This window comes from Labeo rohita, chromosome 12 (assembly GCF_022985175.1).
Source record: "Labeo rohita strain BAU-BD-2019 chromosome 12, IGBB_LRoh.1.0, whole genome shotgun sequence".
NCBI lineage: Eukaryota > Metazoa > Chordata > Actinopteri > Cypriniformes > Cyprinidae > Labeo > Labeo rohita.
Window position 1 is genome coordinate 14,027,501 of NC_066880.1, and position 21,620 is coordinate 14,049,120.

Here is a 21,620-nt window from a genome sequence, read left to right on the forward strand (position 1 = left end):
GATAAACAGTTTGATTTTGATCTTTAGAGGGGCCTTTGTGTTGTACAGCCTTAAAAGGGTTTTAGAGTGTTCAGATCGTCCACCGTTTGTCATATCACCAGATTACAAGGGCAGTGACCTTGGCTCTGAGCGTTTCTGTGGCTGTTGCGTTTATATTTGTGAGGGACAATCTGTTATCTCTCTTTCTTTCTCTCTGATGACTTGATAGTGTGTGCCAATGGTTTTTGAGAAGTGTTTAGTTTAATTAATGCTGACTGTTTTAGATAAATGTTTGGATCAGAGAGACTGACGCTACAGATCGCTCATGAAAAAAAAAAGTGATCAAAAGGAGCCCTGCTAGTCTCTCTTCGTATTTGTGCCTTTGAGCTTTTTTGATAATGAAGGAATTTACATGAAGTAGAAATTATGATCTAAGTTCTGTTCGGTTCGGAGACCCGAGTTCATATCAGGTCCCTTTGAGGAGATGATAAGTGGGAGGGATGGACCATTATCAACTAAAGCGTGCTTTTAATGATATGTCGTGTCGTTTAGGCAAAGGAATCCCAGGGCTGAGGGGTTTATTCTCTGATTGTATGAGCGCTAACTCATTGAGATCCCTGGCTCTGCTTTTCCATATCTCCCACAGCCAGCTTAGTGTGATATGCTGAGATTTATGCTGCGTTGTTAAATAGTGATAGGCTCTTTACTCCTCCGCTTGTGATATTACATTATTAGGCTGGATTTTCAAGCCAGTGATACTTGGGACTAGTGCATTTATATTAAAAATATATGGGGAAATGACTAGGGCTAAAAATACAGCTAACAATTATTTAGTAAGTATTAAGTCCTTTTTTAAAAAAAAAAAACAAAACAAAACTGCCAAGCAGATGAAAATGTTTAGTTTCAGAAATAAATCAGCACAAATTTTAATTAATCAAAAGATGTTATGTCTGTTTATTCATATCACAGTGTATATATATATATATATATATATAATATTTAAAAAAATAACATTATATTTAGGTAACATTATAATAATATTAAATAAATAAAATACGCACTACTGTATATATATATATATATATATATATATATATATATAAATACAAATGAATATATAATATATATTACACACATATATATAAAATACAAATTAATATATAATATAATATTATATATATATGTATATATAAATATGTTCAACATTGCTTTATAACAATATATGTGTGTGTGTATATATATATATAAATATATTTGTGTATATATTGTGTGTATATATGTATATATGTAGGTGTATATGAGTGTGTGTATATATATATATATATATATATACGCATAATGTATATGTGTGTATGTATATGTTTATTAAATAATAGTAATACAGTTTTTTTATATTAAAAATAAAATGTAAATAACGTTACATAACATAATTGCTTTAATGACATAAGATTAAATAATGAAAAATAATTTTATTATAACAGAAATGCTTAACTACATATTACAAATATAAAAAGTAGGCATGTAAATATAAATTCAATATAAAAATAAATAGATAAAAATATATATTTATATTGCAATATTTACCTAAATTTTTTAGACTTGTACTTTGTAAAATATAAATATATTAAAATAAAATATGGAAATATACAGGCTCCCTAAGAGCATCAGTTGAATGTTTTGGATATATATTACATCATGTGTACATTGTTGAAGGCTGTACCATTAACAAGGCATTATTTATTTATTTGCTATACGTGTGGCCCTTTACGGGCCACCTCATCCAGCTAGAGCTCTTTGTTGGATCTCTCCAAGGCCTTTCATGAACCCAGCCCAGCAGTAAATCTTCCTCTGCCCAGCTCCGCCACACTCTCCCAATCAATAAAAGATTACTTCTCCTCCTCTCGCACTGAAAATGCATTAGCTAGTTCCTTATAAAGAGCATTCCTCTTATGTTTCGCCACTGCCTTTATATCATTACCGACTCCAGAACTAATAGAGAACATATTTGAATTATGAGTGGGTATGTAATTTGATGAAAGCAAATTGCAGAGAATCAGAGTATTATTGTATTTTTTGCCAGCGTTGCTCCAGGCATCGTATTTGTTCCTCTCCTCCTTGTGAGTCATTCTGTAGATTTAAAAAATGACAGGACGCATGGAAGTAACAAATTCAAGCGTATTATCTATAATCACGCACATCAGACCTCATTATTGGTGCCAGTGCCCCCTCCATCCAAAAAGCGACAATCAAAGTAATGTTCTGCCTACATGTCAGCTCTGATAATGAACATGAAGGTCTTCTGCGTAAGTTCTCAGTGACGACGTGCTGTTGGTCCATCTGAAGTGTCAGTTTAATTTAAGCCCACGCCTTCTTTTGTGAGTCATAGGCTGAGTCACTTTGGTCCTCAGAGACCTACAGTCATCAATATGCATTAGCAGCACCTTGGCGATCTGCTCCCTCTTCTGTGCTGAATCTGCGAATTTAGCCCTCACGTCCCAGACTCTGTGCAGGGCCATTTAGAGGAGATAAACAGAACGATTCAGTTTTATTCATTACGCAAGCCGGATCCCACACACAGATGTACGAAACATGATCTTTAATCATGATCATGTAAATCTGGAAAACCCGGTTGCGAAGTAACTGACCTTAATGTTGACCTTTGTTAATTTTCAAAATAAAAATTTCCTGGTAATTTACTCGATCCCGTGTCATCCAAGATGTTCATGTCTTTCTTTCTTCAGTCAAAAAGAAGTTAAGGTTTTTGAGGAAAACATTCAACATCCAATAAAGGTCTTATCTAGCGAAACGATTGGTCATTTTCTAAAAATAATAAAAATTTATATTCTTTTTCATTTTTAAAGGCGTCATTGGATGCCCATTTTCCGCAAGTTGATATGATTCTTCAGGGTCTTAATGAAAAGTCTATAATATACTTTGGTTAAAAATTCTCAATGGTAGTGTAAAACAACACCCTTTTTACCTTGTCAAAATCAACTCTGCAAAAATCATCTCATTCTGGTCGAGGCTGCTTTAAATGCAAATGAGCTCTGCTCGCCTGCCCCTCTCTTCTCTCTGTGGAGAGATGCAATTGTTTACATTAGCCGCGTTTAGCCGCTAAACTTGCTAACTAGCACATTATTAGGAAAGGCAATCGCAAAGATTAATAAAAAAAAAACCTTATACTCACTTCTGCTGTAAGTGAAGCTGGGTAATGAATGATTCGTGCGAACATAGACGGATATATGTAGATCAGGAGGCGCATTCCCTTCAAAAACAAATGTAATCCACTGCATCTTCAGCGGCTCAGATGTCGGGAGTAAATGACGACCACTGTTATTATTACATCCAGCAACACAACACCTCAATCGCTCAATCAGAGATATTATCGTCTAATTTACATCCCTGCTCCGCATCGAAACAATGGACGTCAGACTGTTACAGCTGATTTAGGCAGGTCTGAGGTAAGACGCTCATGTCAATCAACTATTGTGGGAACGGCCACACCAACCAGTCTCCTCTTAACTTATATCGAAATCCTCCCACATATTTCTTTACAAATCCTCATTTTGTACTTCTAATTTGTCACCACATTTGTACGATTGTCATTTCACATTAACGTGCGTACGGTTTTGAATACGGATATTGTTCTTTACACATTGATTCACTTCAGAAGGCCTTGATTAACCCCCTGGAGCCATGTGGAGTTCTTTTTATGATGGATGGATTCACTTTATTGAACTTCAAAATCTCAACAGCCATTCACTGCCATTATAAAGCTTGAAAGAGCCAGGCCATTCTTTAATGTAAAACTGATCGCATTCATCTGGAAGAATAAAGTTGTATCCCTAGAATAGCTTGAAGGTGAGTAAATCAAGGGGTAATTTTCATTTTCGGGTGAACTATTTCTTAGATGTTTGAGCTACAGGAATTGTGTTACTGTTTATTTTTTTTTCTTTTTATTTTTTTACACATACAAACTTACAGATGATTTGACTACATTACAACAGATGCGAAAGTGTTGAGAATAAAGACTTGTTTGGAGCAAGAAATATTTAGGGGCCCATTATTCCCAAAAGCTGAAGCACTGTTAATGCCCTTTTGCTGTACAAAGTCATAACATTGTTCAGGATGCTTAGACTCATTGTGGCATTTACATGCTTTTCAGAGCTTTACTCGACTAAGAGGTTGTTTCATGTTGTTTTTAGTTGCACAGAAGCCTCGAGAAACTTGTTTAGACAAATTCTCTTAAGTTTTTTTCATGTATCCATTTTATTTATTTTATTATTATTTTAGTAGTCTGAAAAGCAGAAGCTTAATCAGTTGTCGCCAGCTTTTCCATCGTGTGCAATGACAGCTACTCTCATAAAGAGTCATGATTCACATGGCATGCTTAATTCATTACCAGTGCAACTTATGTGGATGTACTGGATATTGACTACACTGTGAGATTTCATCACTTACAGGCAGTCCTTAAGATTTAGTTTGAATAAATCATGGGCAGCGTGAACCGAGCCTTAGTGTCTAAAGCTCAAATGCATGACTGCAGCTTCGTTTATCCTCCTTTGAATCCCTCTTGCTCTTTTACTTGCAAGTGCACACACAGATGGGCACAGTGTGATGGTGGCATTGCCATGTGCATCACTTCTTAGAACCCTGAGGAGGTTACATCAGAAGAAGAGCAACTTTGTGTCACGATTTTAACACTTTGACATTCACTTTATAATTTAATTTGTGCACTGTGATCATCACAGTTATCTTGAATAATCAGATCAAATAATCACGATCAGGCGATTATGTAATAATCACAACAGGCCTAGTGTGTTTGTGTAGGATTTGTTTGATGTGACTTTTTCTCCTCTGAAAAGCCTTTGTGCATTTCAGAACTTCTCCTCAGAGGGAAAACTTTCTATGCAAATGCATCCATTGAGGAGTTTGTCATTCTCAGACTTGTTTTGTCATCATCGCTTGCTACAAATCTGATTATCACCAAAGCAGATAATGACTTGGATTAGCTCAGGCTTTTGTTTGGATAAGAATATTCATGGGCATTTTTACACTAATGCCAAACATTACATTCCATCTGTCCTACTTAAGAAAAAAACATCAGATTTGCGTTCCATACTGCACCAGTATCCGTCAGAAATCTCCATCAGTGGAATCCACAGCATAAGACGTCATCACTTTGACTTTCGTGACTGCTTCATTGCTTCTGCGTGTGCCGCGTTCCTTCCTAAACGTGGCTTTCTCCATCTCTCTGGCTCAGATTCAGGTCACTCCCTACAACACAGATGGTGCCGAGCCTCAGTGATGGATGCTGGAGTATCAGGCGGTTCCGCAGAGCGGAGAGATGCATGTGGAAGTCTTTATCGTACCAGCCGATTGGCAGTTCATCAGAGCACTGCGGCCTTTTTGCAGTAACTCATAGCCGGGTATTTCGTCCTTATTCTCCTACAGTCGTTCTCTTGTCTGATACAGCTTTAAAGCAGATGCAATGTGTTCTCCTTTTTGCCTGTGGGGGATAGGCCCGCAGAAAGAGATGCTTCATGGGAAAAATAATCTTTCCGGAGTGTGACAAATTCCTGCTGCTTTTTGCCTATTCAATGATATTCAGGTTACATACAGTTTCTACCAGTCACAGACCTTGAGTTTAATTTGCCCAGTGTACAAATCTTCTCAAAACTTTTATTATGTGTATGTTTTATGTAGCTAGCTATACATACTGTACTATACTATATATACACACATATACACTACCGTTCAAAAGTTTGGGGTCAGTACATTTTCATTGTTTCTTTTTTTTTTTTTTTTTTTTTTTTTTTAAGAAATTAATACTTTTATTCACCAAGGATGTATTAAGTTAATAATTAAAAGTTTATTAAAAGTTAATAATAAATAATTTACATTTGTTATAAAATATTTATATTTTGAATAAACACTGTACTTTTTAAACTTGTTATTCATGAAAGAATCCTGAAAAAAAAAATTACAGGTTCCAAAAAATATTTGGCAGGAATCATCACAGGAATAAATTCTATTTTAAAGTATGTTAAAATAAAAAACATTATTTTATATTGTAAAAACATTTTGCAATATTACTGTTTTTTTTTTTTTTTTTTTTTTTTTTTTAATCAAATAAATGCAGCCTTGATGAGCATAAGAGACTACTTTAAAGACTATTACAAGTCTTACTGACCCCAAACTTTTGAACGGTAGTGTATCTATGATTTTTAGAACTATATCTTCATCTTTATAGTTATCATTCTTGGTGTGAACAGGCCACGCACACACACATACTATCAGAATTGTTAACACTGCTTGCGGTTTTTACTTTTCCTGCAAGAACTTTTACAAGATACACACACACTGACGTCACACACACTCCTGCTGTGTGCCAGTGTCACCCTGGGTTTTTTGTCACTGTTAGATGGACATAGAAGCGTGGCTAGAAAATGGAGTGTAATCACACTCTCTGTGGACACAGCAGGGGCGAAAGAAAGTGTTAGGAGACTCATACACATACAATCTCATGTTAGTATGCACCATCATACACACTAGGCATGTGTGAAATGGCATGGTTTCAATATAAACTACTAATCTGTGAGTTCTCCGAATGACTAGTTAAGAATAGTCATCCCAATGAAGCCTGGTTTTGGGTTGTGTCCACCTGACACTTCTTAAAGACGTTCACTTTCAGAACAAAAATTTACAGATAGTTTACTCACCCTCTTGTCATCCAAGATGTTCATGTCTTTCTTTCTTCAGTCGATAAGAAATTATGCTTCTTGAGGGAAAACTTTTCAGGAATGTTCTCCGTATAGTGGAGTTCAGTGGTGAACTTCCAAAATGCAGTTTAAATGCAGCTTTAAATGACTCGAAACGATTCCAGCCAAGGAAGAAGGGTTTTACTAGTGAAACAATCAATCATTTTCTAAACAAATTTACAATTTATATACTTTTTAACCTCAAATGCTCGTCTTGTCTCGTCTCTGCGATGCACATGCGTAGTCTGTGTAATCCGGGTCAATACAATTTTCATATTCAACATCAAAATCATCCTACATCGCTGTAATTTTTTTTTTGTAAAGGACATTTTATCTTCTTTGCATGTTCACTTTGTAAACACTGGGCTGGTACTTCTGCAGCAATGTAGGACGATTTTAAAGTTGGGGAAAAAAGTATTGTCCATATTGAACGGCAAAAAAACAGTTCACGCAGACTTAGACGGGACGAACGTTTGAGGTTAAAAAGCCGAAACGTTTGTGTCTTTGTCCTCTGGTGATGAATTAATAAAACGAAAAGAAAAGTTTGCTTCATGTGAGTGCGAATCAGAGGTTTTGTAAAAAAAGATTAAAAAAAATATAAATTGTTAATTTGTTTTGAAAATGACTGATCATTTTGCTAGATAAGACCCTTCTTCCTCGGCTGGGATCGTTTAGAGCCATTTGAAGCTGCATTTTGAAAGTTCAAACTTGGGGCAACCATTGAAGTCCACTATAAGGAGAAAAATTTAGGAATGTTTTCTTTAAGAAACATAATTTCTTATCGACTGAAGAAAGAAAGACACAAACATCTTGGATGACAACGGGGTGAGTAAATTATTTGTAAATTTTTGTTCTGGAAGTGACCTTCTCCTTTAATGGCTTATAACATTTTTTAAATATACATATATCTGACGAAAATTAATAGATTATACATAATGGTAAATTAAAGGAATAGTTTACCCAAACATGAATATTCTGTTATTAATTACTCGTTCCAAACCTGTAAGATTTTTGTTTATCTTTAAAACACAAATGAAGATATTTTTTAATGAAATCCAAGAGCTTTCTGACTCTGTATAGACAGTAATGCAACTACCACGTTTAAGGCCCAGAAAGGTAGTAAGGACATTGTTAAAATAGTCCATGTGACTTCAGTGGTTCAACCGTAATGTTATAAAGCTGTGAGAATACTTTTTTTGCACAAAAACAACAACTTTATTTAACAATTTCTTCTCTTCGGTGTCATATGTTAATGACAGAATTTTCATTTTTGGGTGAACTATCCCTTTAAATGTAAAATGTAAGTTAAAGTCAATGTTTGTATTGATATTGATGGTGCTTTCGTAAAATATTGTCTTGGCAGTATCACCTTCTCTCACCTTCAAAGTCCAGATCAGTTCACTTTGCCAAAACTGCATTTTTTCCTTCACCACCATATTGTCTCCACCCTATTCTTAGCTTGAAAGTTGAGCCTATGCTTTCATAACTTTTCTTTTTGCAACTTTGGCAGTTCATTTGACTTGTTTTTTAGATTCATCCAGACCCCCATCCATTATACACTCACACAAATATCAGTCATTTTGTTGAGTCAGCTGACCATTGGCCAACTTAACAAAATCCTGGCTTACCATATCTCTAAATGAAGAGGAAGAATGCCATCGCTCAGGATGATTATGTTTGTCTTTTGAGGACAATCTCTATTTGGGATGTTCGAAAGCTGGTTTGGAACCATCTGTTCTCCTGAGGTTATTTATTCGGTTTGTTTGTGTGTTTGCGAGTGTGTGACTGTAACATGACTAGAGTAGATCTTATTGCACTTTAGGCTCTTTATGAGAACAGTTTGTCTCCTTGTATCCTGGAGTTCCTCTGTGGTGGAACATGGTGTGTATCTACAGTGCAGCACTTTTCTATCCTGCTTTGTGCCGTTAGGAAGTGATTATTATGTGAGCGGTACCAAAATGCATTTTTTTTTGAGAGGCTCTCTGTCTGTTCCGTAAAATTGACCTAGCCGAAAGTCCTCACTATTCTTTTCAGCTTCCCTCCATCATCCCTTGTTTTTTTTTTTTTTTTTTGTGTCCTCTTTGAAGTTCCTGGTCCTGAGGCGACACGGGGGCGCTCCGTTATTTAATGTGTCTGCTTTCACGTGGCGTCTCTGAAGGAGAGGAGAAGGAAAGTCGGTGCTAATTTTTCTTTCCCCGGAGAAGCCGAACAGTCGAAATAGTCGTGCTTGGATGGTAAGAGGTGACCGCAAGTTTAATACCGCCCCGCCGCTGTCACAGGGGGACGGTAGCTGAAATGGGATTCGCAACAGGAGCCGCTGATTACATAAAAATATTAACGCCAAGCTAATACAATTAAACGGCCGAGCTTTAAAGCCCCACCAGCAGATGTTTGTGCTATTTTTGTTTTGGTTTGCTGCCATAATAAGTGAAAAGGAAGAATACTTTACGATTAGATGAAAAAAGAGGAGAAAACGGCAAAATTGTGAAGAAAAAGAGCTCGTGTTTGCTCTTGGTGTGTGTGTTTATCCCCTGAAGCGCACTTTACCGCAGCAAAATTGAATTGAATGACAACAAAGCCTTTAAAGGGTCCCTTGAAATGAAACGGCTTCTCTGGCATCTACACTCCTCAGTGCTGGCGGCGTTCATGCTGGTCTAGGTTTACCCGCCGGCCACTCTCGCCTCTCGCCCACGCCTCCTCTGTGGATCAGAGATCGTTCTGGCTCCTTAACAAGCGGAGGAGAGGAGAGTCCCGCCGATGAGTAGAAGAAAACTGCTGCTGCAGCCGACAGTTTCTTCCAGCAGCCTGCCGGTGTTTCCTTAGCAGGGCTCAACAGTAATGATTGACCACTGGTCTGGGGTCAGTTTGAGAGAGCTGTGGGCCACTTGGCAAAACTGTCAGCAGCCCTATCGGACCAATTCTCCAGTACATCTTTATCAGTTTTGTGTTTTTAAACCTTGCAAATGTAACTGTTTGGATTTTAGTCATTTTTTAGGAAGTACTCACATTCAGCACGGTTGCCTTGAAACCTTGATTTTGTGAATGCTTTTGTGATATTTTAAAAATGATAAAGTTCAACTTGTACACCTTTAAAGGATTAGTTCTCTTCAGAATTCAAATTTCTTGATAAGACCCCCAAGTCATCCAAGATGTTCATGTCTTTCTTTGTTCAGTCGAAGGAGGAAAACATTCCAGGATTTTTCTCCATATAGTGGACTTCAATGGGAATTAATGGGTTAAAGGTCCAAATTGCAGTGTCAATGCAGCATAAGCGTCTTGTCTAGCGAAACGATTGGTTATATTATTATTCTTTTTAAGCACAAATGCTCATCTTGCACTAGTTCGACGCATTACTTTGACATGTTGGAAATGTCACACGTGACGTAGGCGGAAGTACCGACCCAGTGTTTACAAAATGAACGTGCAAAGAAAATCCAAAAAAAAACAACAACAATGTTGGACGATTTTGAAGTTGGAAGTGAAAATGAGATTGATTTCCGCGATGCTGAAAACGCGAATGGAATTGCGGAATCCAGTCATAAAAACTGAATTTACTATATAACACGAAATGTCATTAAATTTGTCAAAGTTTGGACGAATTAATCAGGTCATTACACTCAAATCAAATCACGATATGGACTAGTATCTGTAAATATTAAGCAAAAAGACTATTTAAATAAGAATCATGTTCTGCGTGTCTATGTTAATGGCGCAGATGCACAGTTTTGTTAACTACAAACAGACTGAAGTCTTGCCAAATGAGCACATAAATAGATGAACAACATTTCCAAAACTCCTGTGAAGTGTCTTCATGAGCATTTTATCGTTTTTTTTCTGATAGCAACTATCGTCATATCATATACACACAGAAATGTAAAGGTATTCACGTCAAAAAAAAAAAGTTTGGTTTAACTTGAAGACGTATGTACCACAAAACCAGTCATATAGGTCAATTTTCTGAAATTGAGATTTATACAGCATCTGAAGGCTGAATAATAAGACTTCCATTGATGTATGGTTTGTTAGGATAGGACATTTGACTGAGATACAACTATTGAAAAATCTGGAATCTGAGGATGCAAAAAAATCTAACTATTGAGAAAATCACCTTTAAAGTTGTCCAAATAAAGTTCTTAGCTAATAAAAAGTTTACGGTAGGAAATTTACTAAATATCTTAATGGACATGATCTTTACTTAACATCCTAATGATTTTTGAAAAGAAAAATCAATAACTTTGACCCATACAATGTATTTTTGGCTACTGCTGCAAATATACCCAAGCTACTTATGACTGGTTTTGTGGTCCAGGGTCACATATATTAGTATTGTGTAGAATGTACAGAATACTACTACTACTATTATTACTAAAATTGTTAAAACTTTGTTTGCCAAAAATAAAGTTTGTTTGATTTCTTTTGATTAAAAGGTCAATTAAATTAATATTTTATGTCTTCATTTGATAACCAGAAAATTTTAATTTATTTTAAAAATAACTTTAATAAATTAAGTTGTTTTATGCATTCAAATAATTAGACATGCTTAAACAGAATTTGTTAACAATAAAACAGAAGGTGAGAAAAAATAATAAAAATAAATGAAGAATTAACCATGCGTGACCTTTCCAATGTGATTACGTAATATGTAAAGTCGTGGACGCAGAACTAGCGTAAGATGAGTATTTGTGTATAAAAAGTTTATAAATTTGTATGAATTTTTTGAAAACTGACGATCGTTTTTTCTAGATAAGACCCTTATTCCTCGGCTGGGATTGGGTGGAGTCCTGCATTTAACTGCAATTTGGACCTATAACCTGTTGATCCCCACTTAAGTTCACTATATGGAGAAAAATCCTGGAATGTTCTCCTCAAAAACCTTCATTTCTTTTTCAACTGAAGAAAGAAAGACACTTCCATCTTGGATATCATGGGGGTGACTAAATTATCAGGAAATTTTAATTCAGGAGTGGACTAATCCATTAAATCATCTACACTCTGTACTCCTGTCTGTCATGTGACAAGGTCATTCAGAATGTCTGTGACGCTGGAAGATTGATTCAGAACATTTTGAACCAGCATGTAAAAGGTTCATGAAAAATATAAATTCCTTTTATTCCCTTGCTCATACATTATTTGTGGTGAGTCCAGTGAAAATATTGGCAGTGCAGATAGTGACTCAAATTCTGACTCAGCTGGACAAGCAGAAGAAAATCCATTGTTGATCCCTGAGCAGTGAACGACACCGGATTACATTGTACTGGATTCATCCTGACAGTTCCACGGCGTATCTCTCCTGCTGCGTCTGGCGAGCTGCAGTCACGCAAACCCTATCAGCGGGAGGCGGAGAGAGGTGCGAGGTGACGCGGCAGCTACGTGCAGGCAGATGTCAGTCTTTCTGCAGGCTCCAGGCATCAGAAGGACTGTTTCCGCCTGCGGTACGGCACCCAGGCTCAGGAAATGTACAGCCCTTGGTCTGATGATTCAGTTTCAACTGATTGCACTCTTCCTCAAAGAGATTTGATCTCTCATTCGTTACCTTTACGTTAGTGCTAGCTAGAGAAATGACTCCTCATGCCTGAGTTGATAACTTGTGCTTTTTCTCCATTTAGTTCAGTCAGAGGTTGGTTGTGGAATGGCCTTCCATTTTCTCTGGAATGGAAAGAAAGAATCATTGACCATTTAGCAGCTGGGTTCACAGACGCCTGTCGAGAGACTTTGAATTACATCTTTATGTTGTGGAAATATGATATTGGTCGAATCAAACGGGAGTGTTTTTGAATGTTTGAAGACTCGCGCATGGTACATGATTTTAGTTAAATATTACAACTCTGTTGTCAGTTCAGTTGTTAACCCAAATCATTAAGAGTCCAAAACTTTGAGTTTGGTCTTTGAGCTGTCCGATTCAGTCTGATTTACAAAAGAATTGTTCAGACTGGTTTGTGAATCATTTCAAATGATTGATTTAAAAAAGTTGACTAAAAGATCGATTCATTTATAAATTGAACATCACTGCTAAAAGAAATTGCAAAGACTCTTCATGTGTTCATAAGGACTGAATTGGCAGCTCTATAAATGCACTAAATGTTGATTCTGACAGAGATGATGGTCTAAGTCAGTCACTAGAATGACAGTGTAAATGGCGATGTGCTCTTTAGGGCTCCTGAGAGCGTTTGTGGATGAGTGAGTCTGGTCTCCAGTGGCAGCACTACAAAGCCTCTGTTAATGGCTTGGGCTTTTGTGAGAGTCTGCAGTGCTGCACTCCTACATTGTGTCATCCTGACAAAGACTGGGAATCAGACAGTCTCTCTACCTTCAATTCATGTGTGTGTGTGTGTTCCTGAATTTTTCCTGTAGTGGCATTTCTTTCATTTTTTTCTGGGTCTTTTTAAACTCTTAGTAAACATTTTCCTGGGTTATGTTGCTTAGTTGTTTCACACTATTCATGTTTTACCCTCACTATTCCGTAGTAGGTTTCAAGATTTTTACCCATACACTACAGTTCAAATGTTTGGGATTTAAAGGGATAATTTACCCAAAAATGAAAATTCTGTCAGTTGATATGATTTTTAGGGCCTTAATGAGAAGTCTATAACATGCTTTGGTTAAAATTTTTCAATGGTAGTGTAAATAACACCTTTTTTTACCTTGCCAAAATAAGCTCTGCAAAAATCATCCTGTTCTGGTCGAGGTTGCTTTAAATGCAAATGAGCTCTGCTCGCCCCGCCCCTCTCTTCTCTCTGTGGAGTGACGAGCCTGTTTACTTTAGCCACATTTAGCCGCTAAACTTGCTAACTAGCACGTTATTAGGAAAGGTGATTAGGTGATTGCAAAGATTCATTAAAAAAACCCTTGTACTTACTTCTGCTGTAAGTGAAGCTGCATCATGAATGATTTGGGCGAACATAGACGGATATATGTAGATTGGGAGGTGCATTCTATTCACAAACAAATGTAATCCACTGTATCTTTAGCGGGTCAGATTTGGGGAGTAAATGACGACCACTATGTTCATTATTACATCCAGCCACACAACACCTCAGTCGTAGATATTCTTGTGTAACTTACATCCCTGCTCCGGCATCGACTGTTAGGTCGGACTATTACAGCTGTGGTAAGACGGTCATGTCAATCAACTATCGTGTGACGCCACACCGACAGGCATCTGAGAGTGACTTGATTTGGAAAATTGCATATTATTTTAACGGATTAATAAAAAACCACTGCATGCATTTTTATCATTATAGGGTAGATGTGTACATACACTGCCAACGCACATTAATGGTCAAACAACATGAAAAAGCGAACTTTGCATCTGATGACATCCTTTAAGTTATTTTTGATGAAATCCGAGAACCTTCTGACCCTGAATAGGCAGCAACGCAACTGACACATTCAAGGCCCAGAAAGGTAGTAAGGACATCGTTAATATAGTCCACGAGACATCAGTGGTTCAACCTTAATTTTATAAAGCTACGAGAATGTTTTGTGTTTAAAGAAAACCAAAATGACTTTATGCAACAATTTCTTCTCCGTGTCAGTCTTCAATGTGCATTCACGAGAGTACCATGACACATCCGCTGTCCTTACTATCTTTCTAGGCCTTGAACGTGTCCGTTATGTTGCTGTCTATGCAGGGTAAGAAAGCTCTTAGATTTCATCAAAAATATCTTATGTGTTCTGAAGATAAATGACAGAATTTTTATTTTTGAGTGAACTGTCTCTTTAAATTAATCAAAAGTGACAAAAATAATCTATTTAATCTATTTCATCATCTATCATGATTTCCACAAAAGTATTGTTTCAGCACTGACGAAATGTTTCTTGAGGATCATGTGACATTGAAATCTGGACAAATGATTGCAGAACTGTTCATATTTCTTGCTATTACAGGAATAAATCACATTTTAACGTAGTTTAAAATAAAAAATTGTTTATTTGAACGTGTTAGTGGTGTTGTGGTCTATGCAGGGTCAGAAAGGTCTCGGATTTAATCAAAAATATCTTAATTGTGTTCAGAAGATCAACAAAGGTCTTACGGCTTTGGAACACAAGGCTGAGTAATGTCATTTTTGATAGAGCTTCAAAGTAATTCTGAGTCACTAACACTCTTTCTGCACAGGTTTCACTGTTGTACAGTAATGAAACCTGATGAAAATCTTTCCCCACAGTCATGTTTGCTCTGCGTAAACTACAGTCCTGGGGATGTTTCTGTGGAGGCCCAGAAGAGGTGACGATCAGGGATCATGAGAAGCTCCACGCTCATCCATCTCTCTCCCTGTCTCTCTTTGTAGAATCCCAGTGCCCTCTGTGCGCTTGCCAAGGTATCTCCACGGCTGCGGATCCTGGCAGTGTGGCACTGGAACTCTGCCATTTAACGGAATTAAAAGGGGATTTAGGGAGATGCTTGTGTGTTTGGGGGGGGATTGGTGGCCAGCAGAACTGGGAGGTATGGAGGCGGGGCTTTGCGGTCGCCGCACGGTGCACCAGAGTGTTACGTAACGTGTTTACTAACACACTAGCCAGGAGGCGATTACTTCCCATAGTTCATCCTGACCTGGTCTGATTGATAGCGGCTCTCGATTGGTTCCCGAGTGTCTGATTGTTGCCGTGTTAATGAGACGGCCCTATCCGGCCGGCTCCAGAGGACGCGGCCTTTTCAGAGCTGTTGGTCTTGTGTATGTGAGTTATTGGATGCCATATTGGGCTAAGCTTATTTGGATAATCAGAGAGGCCCTTTCCTCTCTCTCTCATTAGTTCACTCGCTCTCTCTCTTTGTCCCTTTCTCAGTAATTGTTGGCTGTGTTGTGCTGTGCTCTGCAGTGCATTATGTAAATGCATAAACCCTCTGGTGCAATGGTTACACAGTGCCAGCTAGTGTATGACAGTATCTGCCGGGGCATCGACGGGGACGGGGGTTGGGATGGGGGCTGGGGGTGGACTGTGCAGTAGTCATGGCAGCCCGTCACTCCCAGTTGTACCCTGTGCTCCTTAGGTCACATGACCCCACCCGTGAATAACTCCTTCAACGACTTCAGCAGTGCCGCCCACTGAGAATGAGTTCTCACACCTGTTTTATGCAAAACAAGACGCACATGCATGCATGTAAAGCAGCATAGCATGCTTTATCATACCTAAAAATAGATTTTTTTTTCTGGTATTCTCATAATTGATTTTAATTGAAATGAACCGTAATGCTATAAATTGCATAGTGGACTCATTAGCATTGGCGTGTTGCTAAATAAATTATGACTAACTTGCACATGGTATTTGAATTCCATGTATACAAATGATAAAAAAAATATTTTCGTATATTAATTTTGGTCACAAACCATTAACTATGACTTTTGCCTGTTAATTTGTTATTCTTAACATCTTAACATATGAGTAGAAAATATAGATGACTCTTTCCTAATTAAAACATTACTTGGTGGATCATTAATATGTTTTTAATATTTTTAAAATGTAAATATTTCAAATAATGTTTAATAAATTGAATATTATTGTTGTCCTCATAATACATTTTCTGAATGGATTTAATAAATCTGTTTCATTAAAAGATTACTTTGTGGATCATATTTTGAAGATTTTCTTTGCTACTATTTAAGTGAATAAATGAACATACAGTACAGTGTAAATAAATATTTTTGAACAATATTTTTTTTGCTACTGTTTAAGTAAATAAAGGACATACAGTGTAAATAAATATTTTTGAATAATATATTTTTTGCTACTACTTAAGTCTGTAAAGGAAGTACAGTGTAAATAAATATTTTTGAATATTTTTGCAACTATTCAGGTCAATAAAACACAGAATGTAAATACATATTTTTGAACATTTCTTTTTTTTGCTACCATTTAAGTCAGTAAAGGAAATACAGTATAAATAAATATTTCTGAACATTTTTCTGCTACGATTCAAGTCAGTAAAACACATAGAATGTAAATAAATATTTTTGAACATTTTTTGCTACTATTTATGCCAATGAAGGACATACAGTGTAAGTAAATATTTTTTTAACATTTATTTATTGCTACTATTTAAGCCAGTAAAGTACATAAAATGTAAATAAATATTTTTGAAAAGTTATTTTTTGCTACTATTTAAGTCAATAAAGGAAATACAGTGCAAGTAAATATACATATATACTATTTAAGCCATATACATAAAATATAAATATATATTTTTTGCTAAATATATATATATACATAAAATATTATTATTATTATTATTTTTTTTTTTTTTTTTTTTTTTTTTTTTTTTTTTGCTACTATTTAAGTCTATAAAGGGCATACATTTTCAACATTTATTTTTTGCTATATTAGTCAATAAAGGACATACAGTGTAAGCATATATTTTTCAACATTTTTGCTACTATTTAATTCAATAAAAGACAATACAGTTTAAATACAGTGTACATTGGTCAAAATGATGTTCAGGTGGGATAACAGGGAAGACTGATAGATGAGCTTGGACTTGGTTTGACAAGCCAATTTTTCTGTCCTGTGTTGACATATTTCCTAGTCAAACAGGAAGTTTAGGTGAACACATGAAAGGGCTTGTCTTCTTTAGTTGGTTATTGTATAGTTATTGTTTTGCAGTAAACGTGACCTTTATTTGTGCTGAAATTGTTCAGCTTAAGTCCTAATGTAATTAAATCGATCAGCAGGCAGTCATGAGCATCCCTAGCTTACACAGAGCTGACCCTGATTAAGAAGAGCAGGAAAGATGTTTTTCCGTGACCCCATGTAACACCTGCCTCAGGTCTGTCACACTCGCTGTTCTTCCACATCAGAACATCCCTCTTCATGCCTCTGCCTCAGGAGAACAGGACACACTGCGGGGCCTCACTCCGGCTGGACCATGTGGCCAGAGTGTGTTTTGCGTGTGAACGTGGGCGTATATTAATGTAGTAGTGGGAATAGGACATTTGCTCAGCACGTCGCTGCCTCCAACCTGGCAGGAGAGCTCTGCAGTGCTGCTGTCTTTCCTCTCCTGCATCCCTCCCTCTATACCTTCCTCTCTCACTCACTTCATCCTAGCTGGAAAAAAGCAAAAGGGCAAGGGGATGAAACAAATGATGGTCCAAATTTGTTAAACAGTAGAGATTTTGAATCTAAACCATAGTTGATATAATAGCACAGCAGTTGGTAAAAACTGATCGTGCAGACCAAACCGTAAGGCATAAAAACTTAAAACTTGGAGGGATGTTAGTACTCACACCGCCAACAAGGTGATCAAGGCTTGCCCCAATCAGCTTGACGGGGGCGCTACAGCAATCAAAAGTATGAAATCGCTCATATCTCCTAAACCATCAGTTGCAGGCTCAAGTGTCTTATGTCGTTGGAATCCTTGGCTCACCCCGGACAAAACTCAAATTCGTGTAAAAGCTAAATTTTCGACTCACCATAGCAAAGGGGCACCAAATCCTTCAAAAGGGGCAGGGCCACTTTTGATAAAATGCCTATAACTCCTGAATGGAATGAGATATCTTTGCCAAATTCAGAACACTTATGTAAGAGCTCAATCTGAGGTCGCAGGACAAAAATCGTGGAGCTTGGCCACTTGCTATAAGAGGGGAAAAACATAAAAATTGCTGTTATTGCACAACCATTTGTCCTACAGTATCAACATAAAAATTGCTGTGCACGGTCTTGGTCCGAAGTGCCACAAGCATCTACAAGGACATTTGCGTATTACAGAAAACATGGCCGGCATTGGCCAATGAAGTTTGAGCACCTGTTAGACAAAGTTAACGGAGGCCAGTCGGAATAAAACTCGGTGGCCCTGTTCGACTCACGGCCCAATGGTCTGAGAGAAATTTGAAAGAAAACAGCCACTGGGGGGCGATATTGCATTTTTATTTATATTGCACAATGGCGTAAAAACGATTGTGTGTCACAAGGTTTTTCGCACATACACACAATATTCATATCATACGATAGAACCTTTGCAAACTAGTCCTAGGTTTTTCACTCAATTTGGAAAAAAGCACTGCAGTACAATTCTCTGGACTGTCTAGGCCAAATGTTGAAATTTACCCTTTGGGAAGCTATAACGGGGTCATTTAGAAAAGCGGCCTGTCCAAATTTACCCAAAACCCTATAAAGCCTAAAGGAAAACTCAAAACTTCATGAAACCCGCTCATGCGACTGGTGTTTCTAAACAGTTTTTAAGGGGTTCAGACCACAGCTGGTGCTATAACAGTCATAAACATTAAAAAACATCGTATTTCTGTGGCAGATTACCTGTTTTTGCCAAAAATGCTTTTTTCAGTCATTGTTTAGGTGGTTATAGACTTGCTAAACAATGACTTTTTCGATATTTCCTTAAATGCCTTAAAGCGATTGAATCCCAGTAATCACTGCCTGCAGCTATATTTATTATTATTATCAATATTTAAAACAGTTGAGTCAATTTTTCAGGTTTCTTTGATAAATAGAAAGATTCAAAGATCAGCATTTGTCTGAAATAATAATAATAATAATAAGAAAACTTTTGTAACATTATACAGTATACCATTCAAAAGCTTGGAGTCAGTATAATTTTTATATTAATTATTTATTTTTTAATGGGGTATGAAATGATAGAAATAAATACTTTTATTTAGTAAGGATGCTTTAAATTGATCAAAAGCTTTCTATTCATCAAGGAATCCTGAAAAAAAATTCTACTCAGCTGTTTTCAACATAATAAATGTTTTTTTTTATTCAAATCAGAATATTAGAATGATTTCTGAAGGATCATATGAGTGAAGTAATGATGCTAAAAATTCAGCTTTGAAATCACAGGAATAAATTACATGTTTAAATATATTCAAATAGAAAACAATTATTTTATAGTACAAATATTTCAAAACGTTACTGTTTTTGCTGTACTTTGGATCAATATAAATGCAGGCTTGGTGAGCAGAAGAGACTTCTTACTGTTCAAATACTTTTGTCTGGTAGTGTACATGCATAAAAAAATGGGGTTTTACTTTTGAAGGGATAGTTCACCCAAAAATGAAAATTCTGTCATTAATTACTCACCCTTCCAAACCTGTAAGAGCTTTGTTCGTCTTCAAAACACAAATGAAGATATTTTTGATGAAATCCAAGAGCTTTCTGCATAGACAGCAACACATCTGACATGCTCAAGGCCCAGAAAGGTGGTAAAACATCATTAAAATAGTCCATGTGACATCAGTGGTTCAGTCTTAATGTTATAAAACTACAAGTATATAATAAGAACGACATGAAGGTGAGTAATTAATAACAGAATTTTAATTTCTGTGTGAACTATCCTTTTAAAGTTGAAATAAATGTGCAAAAACAATAATGTTTTTAGCCCTAGACAAACCAGCAGGTAGTATCACCCCAGCTCAGCTGCTGCCTTCTTGTTTGAGAAATGAAAGGAATGTTGTTGAATGTAAATTGTTATTTATTTTTCAGATAAGCTGGGCTAAGAGAGAACACAGAAGGTTCAGAAGTGAAGAGCAGGCAGCGGATAGGAAGTGGAGATTGCAACGTGAGGACAGTGTCTCGGACCACAGCCACACTTCCTCCAACAAACGCTGCAGCAGTCACACAGCTGGTTTCTAATCAGGCCAGTCATTACGTTTGACCCCTCAGGTGTTGGGAGCCGTTTAGTCACGACGGACAGACATTACTGAGAAACTTCGGCCACCCTTGAGAGAAAACATCACTTTTGTATTCACACCTGTTATCAAACCTCAGCAGATTCCTTCATTATATTTTTGTTTTGTAATCACTGACCAAACCCTCTCCCATGGGAGTAACATAGAGACCAGCCCAGCACAGACACTCTCTGCTCTCTTTCTTTCTCTCTCGCATTCACACGCACTCACTCATCTGCACCGTGTTCAGGATGCCCTCCTCCTCCAGCGTGATTAGCTGGGGAAGGACGCGGCTCTTGTGGTGATTGGAGGGGGGAGCGGAGCAGAGCTGGACCCATGTCGTGGAAGCGGAACTACTTTGCTTCAGGCAGCAGCGGGCTGCAGGGGATGTTTACCCCACGCACCATGACCTCCATCGCTCCCAGCAAAGGCCTGAGCAATGAGCCGGGTCAGAACAGCTGCTTCCTAAACAGCGCGCTGCAGGTAGGACTGAATTTTGCTTTATATCGGTATTATGGTCATGCGTCTTACTTTTACAGATGCTGTGCACACAGGATCAAACATGTGAAAAATGACTTTGAGGAGTATATTAAAATGTTGGCCTGTAGCTTTATTATAAATGACAAGCAGGAAATAGCAGGGAGTCAAATTTTGATTTCCAGGCCTTAAAATATTAAAAAAACTTATTAAAAACCACTGAAATGTCACTGAAATTTTTATAGTAAATATATATATATATATATATATATTTTTACATTATGAAACTATAAAAATATTTTATTGGCTTAATATTGACAAGTGTAGATATTTATTGGCTACATGTGTCTTTTTTTTCTAAAAGAAGTAATTAAAAAGTCACTGTTGTGCTAATTTTATATATATTACCGTTCAAAATTTTGGGGTCTGTAAATTTTTTCTTTTCTTTTTTTTTTTTGGAAGTAAAATAATATTTTTACTCAGAAAGAATGTGTTAAATAAATGCTGTTCTTTTTATTTATTTATTTATTTTTTTTTATTTTATTAATCAAAGAAAAGTGAAAAAGGTATCACAGTTTCCAAATTAAAAAAAAATTATATATATATATATATATATATATATGTGTATATTAAGCAGCACATCAGCATATTATATTGATTTCTGAAGGATCATGTGACACTGATGACTGTAGTAACGATGCTGAAAATTTGGCTTTGTATTTTGAAAGAGAAAACAGTTATTTAAAATTCAATAATATTTCACAATATTACAGTTTTTTCTGTATTTTGA

The 21,620-nt window shown here is 36.6% G+C and overlaps 1 protein-coding gene across 7 annotated transcripts in view; it reads left to right on the forward strand.

Annotated features, from left to right (window-relative positions):
- usp54b (ubiquitin specific peptidase 54b) overlaps positions 1-21,620 on the forward strand; it is a 144,730-nt gene that overhangs the window by 25,478 nt on the left and 97,632 nt on the right. For 6 of the 7 annotated variants that reach the window (XM_051123922.1, XM_051123926.1, XM_051123921.1 and 3 more), the window contains exons 2-3: positions 5,243-5,408; positions 20,169-20,836. In XM_051123922.1, coding sequence (XP_050979879.1) covers positions 20,690-20,836 — 147 coding nt within the window. In that variant the 5' untranslated portion in view covers positions 5,243-5,408; positions 20,169-20,689. The remainder of the gene's footprint in view (positions 1-5,242; positions 5,409-20,168; positions 20,837-21,620) is intronic. The other variant, XM_051123920.1, reaches the window with a different exon arrangement.